This window comes from Cheilinus undulatus, linkage group 9 (assembly GCF_018320785.1).
Source record: "Cheilinus undulatus linkage group 9, ASM1832078v1, whole genome shotgun sequence".
Taxonomy (NCBI): Eukaryota; Metazoa; Chordata; class Actinopteri; order Labriformes; family Labridae; genus Cheilinus; species Cheilinus undulatus.
The window spans coordinates 27,513,942-27,522,560 of NC_054873.1; the positions used below are offsets into that span (position 1 = coordinate 27,513,942).

The window sequence follows — 8,619 nt, forward strand, 5'->3', positions numbered from 1 at the left end:
AACAATAACAACAGTGGCAATTATTAATGATTTCAACAGGGCCGGCTCTAGCCAGTTTGGGGCCCTAGCCAATTGTTTATTTTGTTGCCCCCCATCCCCAGCACTTGTCATCACCTCAGAGAGAGTTATTAAATTTTACTCACAAATATTAGCAAGGGATTTTTTTTTCTGTAGTTAGAAACCTTTTTCACATGATGTTAAAAGAGCAATTCAGTTGAGATAACTACAGAGCATAAATATATAAGGAAGTCACTTGGCCTATCAAGATACAGCCATGACCTCAGTCAGTCCAGAGGTTTCTCCCACAGAACTTTTTAAATAAAAAGCTCTATTTTGGAAGTATTCTATGCACTCTGGGCACTTTGTGATCAAATTTATCAGTGAAAATATGACATGTATGCCTTAAATTTGGTTTCCAATCAATCTCATTGAACTTTTATGGTTGAAATTTATTTTACCATTAATTCAATATAATGTATGTATGTAATGTATTATTATTGTTATCATTATTATTCATTTTTTTAAATTACTTTTACTATTTCAACTACTTTTGTTCTTTTCCATTATTATTCACAAAAATTGACAATACTCATTTTTAGTCACAGTTAATGCAGTGTCATGCTGCTGTTTAGCATCTATTAACTACCGCAGTATATTTTTCATGAATTTCTTCATAATAAACTGCACAATTTCTCTCTCTCTAGTCTAAATAGTGCACCATATTTCCAGTTAAAATGCAAGTCAAACTAGTACTACAAAAATATTTTTTGTAGAAGATGAGAGGCTACTTACAGATACATTCAAGCATTCCAAGTCAGATTTTAGTATGTCATATGTAATATGGTAGTAGAAATTATAGACCAAACATCTGTCCAGGTGGCTTCAAAATGAGTGCCCTGTAGCACAGCCTTGCAAACTCAACACTAGCTGAACCGATTCTTGAACCCGTATGTGGAATAGTATCATGCCATGACACCGTGGTAAGCGCTGTGACTGATCCAGCCGAGGAAATGTTTGACCATATAGACTCAGCGGATACAACCTTGCTATAAAGAGAGGACACCATAGACAAAGCTGGATCCCTAAAGACTGTGCACCCACTGCAGCCAACAGGAGGTGGAAACAGAGCTACACTTTCTAACCACCTGCCTTTTGTACAATGACATCAAAGATAAGTTCTTGCCACTTTTCACAAGCAAACAAAAACAATTCATCAGCATGAACAATGAACAGAAGCTTCCATATCTGCTAGGTGAAGTGCAACAATGTGCAAAAGTTGCAGCACACACAGCTGCCCTAAATTAACAGCACTGCTGATTACCCAAATCATTTTTTATGTTTCTGTAATGTTAATACATCATTATGTAGAAGCTCTTTTACCAAAAGGATATCTTTAATGCTAAAATATACTAATAATTATTATTATCCATGAATTTTCAAATTTACTGGGTTATAAAAACAGAAAAATAGTAAAGAACTTTATTATTTCTTGATTGAGATGTCAAATTAAAAGTATTTACAAGCATTCCTGAACAGAAAGAAAATGTTTTAATGGTTGAATGTGATGCTTGATTAATTTCTGACTTTGTTGAGAGCTCACTGAAAATAAAAGAGTCCACATTGACAGATGCTGGATGGTCTTTGAGACAAATAGGGAAAGATATAGAGTGTTCTCACGGTGTGGTTAAGTGCTCTGGAGTCAATTGCCCAGAATGGTACTTACAAAATGCACCAAGAAAGAGGCAGGAAACAAAAGTTAAGACACCTCAAGATTTTAAGTAATAGAGACAGAAAGAAGACCACTGCTGGTATTCAGACAGAGATGGATGCTTCTAGGTCAGAGTCTGAGAAAGTCTCCAGAATGACCATAAGCAGACACCTGATGGAACAAAGCTTACAGGGAAGAAAAGCTGCTAAGAAGCCATTATTGAGGCCTGCAAACATCCAGAAACACCTCAGATTTGCCAGGGAGCACGAACACTGGATTGTTCATGATTGGAAGAAGGTACTCTGTAGGGGCGAGTCCAAGTTTCATCTCTTCGGTCGGCATCATCATGTTTATGTCCGCAGAAAAGCTGGGGAATGTTTTGATGGCAGATGCATTGCACCCAGAGTGACAACAGTGGAGATTCAATTATGGTATGAGGTTCTATTTGTGGAAATGGCAGGGGCAAATTAGTGAAAATCTACAGTATCATGAACAAGAATGTCTACCACAACATCTTTATACATCAATTAATCTCATACTTTAAAGCTGAGCAGAGACTGACCAAGAAAAAGGGGGTCTGCAGAACTGGAACTGATGGACTGACCAAGTCAAAGTCCAGATTTGAATCCTTTTGAACAAATTTGGTATTTAGTAGATTCAAAGATTGATTCTGCAAAAAGTTTCATCTAAAGCAATTCTGTGGGAATGGCTAGAAACTACTATTTGGAACTCAGAAACAAAAGAAACGGTCTAAAACTACATAAAAAATAATGCCAGCAAGAATGCAAGCTGTTATCAAGGCCAAAGGAGGCCATACAAAATATTTAGTTTTATGGTTATTATGTGTGGCAACAGATTTTTTTATTTGTTTCAATGTGTTATTTGCCAAATAAATAATAACATTTTTAGTGTTAAATAAGTTTTAGAAAGACATTTTAAATAGCTTTTTCTCGTTTTTATGACAGGTGGTCTAATAGACTTGTTAAGCACTGTGTGTAAAGGTGTAAATATGATTTTTGAATTCCCCCATCCACATAAAAAAAAGTTTACTTCAGTGTGCCTCGTACATTTCTATTTCCTGCAGGAATAAACACAGTGGACACATAGCACACTTGTAGGGTTATCCAGTATGATTTGAAATGAGTGCACTGAGTATAAAAAAGTGCTTATAATGTTTCTTGCAGTATAATAATTACGTTAGCCCCTATTAATAGTAAGACGCAGAGGTAATGTAGTCGAATACCATCTAACCGCATTTTGATAAACTATAGTAGGATCAAGTTATGAATATTAGAGAATGAGAAGAGAAGAAAGAGAAAAAAATCCACTTACTCCTGAGGAGGACTGCAAGAGGGATGACGTTTATATGGTAATAACCATTGATATCAACTCATACAGATATCTAAAACAATTTTCTAAACCTTAAAGATCAATTTTAATGAAGGGTGATGCCAAGACATTGAATCAAGACAACAGACAATAAAATAAAACTAAAGAATATGTTAAATCTACATAGAAAATTACCAAAATAAAAGATTTTTATGTTCTTATCCCAACCATTAACTTTCATCTCTTTTTTCCGACTGAGCGTGAAGGCGGCATAAGCTCCTCCCCCTCCGTGTGGAGCGGGAAGTTCAGATGTTCTTCCTGTTGAGCTTCAATTGAGCTAATATTTCTGTGCTTAGCCAATTTTTGGCTCATGTCCTAAAGCCTATGGCTTAGAGAAGCTTATTCGGCATATCAAGAAAATTTCTGGTAGGTAAACAGGTGAGTTTGTGGTAATATATGATCGGTTAACTAGCAAACAGCGACATAATGCATGGCTAATATCATACACGTCAAATAACAATGAAAGAAAGTTTGACCTGCTGTCATTTAGACCGTTTATGCTAACTTTTTTCTAGTTAAGTACACTGTAGGCTATTTTTACCTCCTTGAACAAGGAACCTACCCTTAGGAGAGCTGTAGAAGTTCAACTACATTAACTTACCTCTGCGTCTGTTTATTATGACTGGTAGGAGAGGAGAGCTCTGCAGTCATGTCCGGTCCTAGCGAGGAGAGGAGCAGCTCTGCATCCAGGTGCTTCGGACAGGTAGGCAGATAACAGAAGAGCAGAGAAATATCATACCTGTACGTGGAATCTCGGCTTCACCTTTCCCATCACTTGTTATACTAACTGGAAATCCTGGTCTCCTTTTCGTCAGGTAAATGTGTAGGTAATGTCATTATGAAGCTTTGCTTATGGTTATGTAATGAAATTCACAGGTAACCTTCCCTGGAGACTTAGACAAGCTGTGTTTGACCTCGTGCACTCATCAGGTTGAACTGGAAAAGATATCAGCTCCAAGGTTTACAATGTTGTCTATTTTCCTTTGAATTAGGCACGCAGTCTTCCTAAAGCTGAAGTTTAAGCTGAGGTAAACAATCAAACCATCTCAAAAATAGTCAATCATTATGAGAAAACTAATCTCATATTTGACCATGACTGAGTTGTTGCACTTTAAAAAATCATCAAGGCTCTGCTTAAATCTTTATAGTCTGACCTGTAGATATGGACAATATGCATTTGGCTGAAAAAAAAAGCTCAAACATGAACTTCTATGATTAAAAATGTTTCTTTGACAATTTGCTCAAAATCTGATTTGTTAATTGTACAGTGAGCTATATCACCAGCCAAAAATGCTGACACCTCTTTGATGAACATGTTTACCTGAATGCAGGTGGTTATACTAAGTATTAGAAAGTCTTCCAAAGCATTTAAAATTATTTTTATTTGTAACGCAGCTATACAACCTTGATCAAATCCACTTTGATTTACTGTTGCAACTTGACAACAACACCTTTTAAAAAGCATCAATTTAGCACCAGTATCAGAAAAAATAAAACGATACCCAGCCTTTCTTCTGGTGGTAACAGTGGCAATCAGTGGGCTTTAAAAAAACATGTTACCATTAAATGCTCTTTTCTTTGGTACAGTACAAACAAGGTGGATGGAGGCCCTGCCGATGTATGAGTAAAAGGCTTATTCTAAGTCATTAAAGATAAAACAAGTTTTATATTTCCAGAGGAATAAACACTAATTTAAGCATACTTTTAATATAATGTTCCATTTTAACCACAGTTTTTCCAGTAAATGCTGCTAAATTTACACACTCTACCTTTTATATTATAAGAATTTTTTCACTATGCAATTTCTTTTTTTATTTCCTTTATTTTGTATATTCGCTATTGCACTAAGCAAAACCATCTTCATCTGATTGATGCAATAATAGAGCAGAAAAGCTAAATGAACTGACAGCTTATTGTAATGAAATTAAGTGTTGTGCATCTTCTAGTTTATTTGAATTATTCTATGATCAGCTCATCACAATTTATAGTCATTTAACAGTTCGTGATTATAGCCATAGACTGCACTGAAAGGAACAATTCACTGTACAGACATGATGTGTGCTTAACTATCACTGAATATTCCAGAAAAGGATGACTAAAAAAGAGCAGGAACGCTGGATTCACTATGTTCAAAATGTAACCAAGTTGCAGCTGGATTAATCCAAATCACGTTTAAAATCTGTTGTCCATGTTATTGCATGACAGCATGGCATACCCATCTTTTTACCTGTCAGAGATCAATGATGGTTTTTCTTTCTGGCCTGTGTTTCTCAGCGTTCCTACACTGCTGAGGAGTACCAGGCGGTGCACAATGCTCTGCAGCAGAAACTGGGACCGGAGTACATCAGTACCAGAGTGGCAGGAGGAGGGCAGAGGGCAAGTCTTTGTTTGTGTCTCTGCCTTTGTTTGCGGCACAGCTGTGGAGCCAGTCAGAATCTGCAGGAGAAATGTTGCAAATAATGCAAGTTAGATGTGTCTTTTTTGGACTGGATTTGTAACATGACAACTTCCTGTATATTTTTTTTAAAGTAAAATCTCTCAAGTTGAAAAATAAGATTCTGTTGATTTGTGAAGAGAATTTAACCCCAAATGTCCGGTTTTTCAGTCAAACAAATTCAAATGATCCCTGCCCTCCATCTCACGTCTGTTTGAACTTCTGTAGGTGTGCTATATTGAGGGGCACCGTGTGATCAGTCTGGCTAATGAGATGTTTGGATACAACGGATGGTCTCACTCCATCTCTCAGCAGAATGTCGGTACGTTACTATTTAAGGAGTTTAGCCGACCCTGTTGAAGTCAAACTGCTGTCACACAATCAGACTAACACAAGGCCTTTGTTTGACAGACTTTGTCGACCTCATTAATGGGAAATTCTACGTTGGAGTCAGTGCATTTGTCAAAGTCCAGCTAAAGGTTGTGTATTAAAAGTAACCAACAATTTTTCTTAATGGGATGGAATCTTTTAAAGAAGAAAACTGTGGGTGTTTTTCCAGTGTTCTATAATGTGTTTTTTTTTTTGTTTGTTTGTTTTTTTGTGCAGGATGGGGCATTTCATGAAGATGTAGGGTACGGAGTCAGTGAAGGACTGAAGTCTAAAGCTCTCTCACTGGAAAAAGCAAGAAAAGAAGCAGTCACAGATGGCATGAAGAGAGCATTAAAGTACTGAAAACGGCATTTTTTGCATCCCTAACCAGTCTCAATTGTGAAAAAAATATATTTAAAAAACTCTTGGTGCAAAACCGTTGCAAAGATTTAGCTTATTTGAGATTTCTTTGTGTTTGCATCTATGTTGAGATGCTTTGGAAATGCCCTCGGAAACTGCATCCTGAATAAGGAGTACCTCATAGCCATTAACAAGATAACTAAACAGGTGAGAGATATTGCGTATATTTTTTAAGTATTTAACTTTCTATTTAAAAATTTCTCAGTATGCTGAATCCTGTCTCTTCTATCTTTGTACAAAGCCTCCTCCCCCTCTGGACCTGGCCCAAACTAAGCGTTGTGAGGGTGAGCCATCGGTGGATAGTGCCCGTTTTTCCAGTCTGGTCCAGGAGGACAAGCTTGCATCTGCAGCAGGCTCAGGAAGGGCACCACTGGAGCCCAGAGTCCTGAACCAGAACCAGAGTTGTTCAGCTGTTTTTACTCTGAACATGGTGGGCGCTGCTGCAGACAAGGACAGCGAGAACGCTGGCTCCAGGTAAACAGCAGCTTTATTTATTGTAAAAAAGCTTCTTCTCTCATTAGTATAAAAGCTTGTCAGTTCCAGATTATACTTGTTTATTCTTTTTCAAGACCTGTCACAGACCCAGTGGACATTGTCGGGTCTGCAGCTCACTCTGACCCTAAACAGCTGAGGAAGCTTAGACAGCAGCAGCTTCAGCAGAAGTTCAGGAAAGAGATGGAGGCCAAGAGGATGCAGCAGAAACAGGATCAAACAAAGTCTGAGGACACAGAGGTCACTGTTGGATCAGGATCGAGTGGAGGTTCAGGTTCCATGTGCCATACTGTTTATGTTAAAGCAGTGGTCTCGAATGAAAATGAATTTGTACTGTAGGATGGGTTTTATACATGCAGAACTGCAGGTTTACACATGCAGACAGAAGAGGGTGCTGTTGTATTCAATTCCACATGCAATTAAAGACCAAGTCTAAAAATATCTGAATTCTTTGAAATATAATTTTAAAGATATTTGACATGAAGATGTTTAATGTTTTAGTTTTGCAGGCTTGCAAGTTGATAAAGCAGCTGGACAGACAATGGCAATAGTAATGGTAATAATAAGGAAGTGTTAACAAAGGGCCTACTAATACTAAAAATAAATGCATTTTTTAAACATGCTGTTGTTTTGGTACACATTTACACAACATTTGGTTGATTATGCCATTCAGAATTTGCAGATGAATCTTGCACAGAAAGTGACAGCATAAGATACAAAGACAATTTCCTCAGTGGGGGATCAATAAAAGTTCTTACATTTAAATTCTAGTGTAATTTCTTGCCAGACAAAACCTTTATTTATAAATGTGAGTGGGTCTTGGTACCTCACAAGACTCAAGGTTAAGACTGCTTTTTTGAAGTGCACTTCTTTGTTACTTTGCAGCGTGTGAATGTGTTTTTTTTCCCTCTGATGTTTATTAAAACTGGTATTTATTTGTTTCTTCAGGTCAGGAGGGAGCCCCGGTGTTCAGTGACAGCAGCTCTGCAGAACACAAGAAGCCCAGCAGCAGAGACGAGTGTCTTGCAGGTACTTAAATCGTCCAGCAGAGGGCTCCTCGTGCTGATTGTGGTGAGGAAACCTGCATCACTTAACCACACAGCAGCTAGCATCCCTCATTGTTACCTGTTGGTCTCCATGCAGATGACCCTGAGCTCTGGGACTTCACTCTAGACGGGATTGAGGAGCTGAATGTCCCCCCAGGTGACTCACTATACAGGCCTCACAGGCCCAGCACGCCTGGGAATCACCAGATGCAGACTCGCAGTAAAACTCCACAGAGGGTGCCAGGCAGACCTCAAGACCCAGCCCCCTCATTCAACGTGGGACAGAGCGTGGCTCAGTCCAGACCTCATTATCACAACCAGTATCAAGCAGGATCAGGTGAGGTTTCTCCAGAGTCATGTTAAGTGGGTCAGCTGAATTCTTTGAACTTCAATCTCCTTTTTTATGTTTCAGGTCAAATGACAAGTCCTTACAGACCAGGCCAGCACATGAAGAAACGCAGGTTGGACACCTGAAAGTGAACGATGCTGATCCGTATGTTTCTCTGTGTATGTGTATCTGCAAATTATTTTTATGGTTTATATTTATGTCAATGTTTAAGTTCAGTTTTAGTTTAAGTGGAATGATTTATTTTTTATCTCTGATATTTACAGAAGTGTTACTTGGTTTCGTAAAAAATAAAAACACAACCACATTAATTATCCGTCTCTGTGTCAGTATCATTATTATCATCCCATCTCAAAACTACCTTCTCTAGCTTAAGTCTATCTTTAGTATTTCATCAACTCATGTCCTTCCTTTA

General features: G+C 37.9%; 1 protein-coding gene across 5 annotated transcripts; it reads left to right on the top strand.

The window, feature by feature from the left end:
* The first annotated feature begins 3,334 nt into the window (after positions 1 to 3,334).
* On the top strand, positions 3,335 to 8,496 carry rad52 (RAD52 homolog, DNA repair protein). 5 transcript variants are annotated; one of them, XM_041795951.1, is made up of 12 exons: positions 3,335 to 3,463; positions 3,727 to 3,800; positions 5,372 to 5,473; positions 5,760 to 5,853; positions 5,943 to 6,010; positions 6,138 to 6,256; positions 6,392 to 6,467; positions 6,562 to 6,794; positions 6,890 to 7,086; positions 7,761 to 7,841; positions 7,956 to 8,195; positions 8,271 to 8,496. In XM_041795951.1, the coding sequence occupies exons 2-12, from the start codon at positions 3,747 to 3,749 to the stop codon at positions 8,330 to 8,332; spliced, it is 1,326 nt and encodes a 441-aa protein (XP_041651885.1). In that variant the 5' UTR covers positions 3,335 to 3,463; positions 3,727 to 3,746; the 3' UTR covers positions 8,333 to 8,496. The 5 variants fall into 5 exon arrangements, with proteins under 5 accessions (XP_041651885.1, XP_041651886.1, XP_041651884.1 ...); XM_041795952.1 differs by having other exon boundaries at positions 3,341 to 3,475; positions 3,723 to 3,800; XM_041795950.1 differs by having other exon boundaries at positions 3,341 to 3,475.
* The last annotated feature ends 123 nt before the right edge of the window (positions 8,497 to 8,619 follow it).

Excerpts from the sequence above, each read along its gene's own strand:
- rad52 (XM_041795951.1), top strand. The coding sequence starts at position 3,747 with ATGTCCGGTCCTAGCGAGGAGAGGAGCAGCTCTGCATCCAGGTGCTTC. Across the intron at positions 6,011-6,137 it reads TTGTCAAAGTCCAGCTAAAG|GATGGGGCATTTCATGAAGA; the intron begins GTTGTGTATTAA and ends TTTTTTGTGCAG. Across the intron at positions 7,087-7,760 it reads AGGATCGAGTGGAGGTTCAG|GTCAGGAGGGAGCCCCGGTG; the intron begins GTTCCATGTGCC and ends TTGTTTCTTCAG.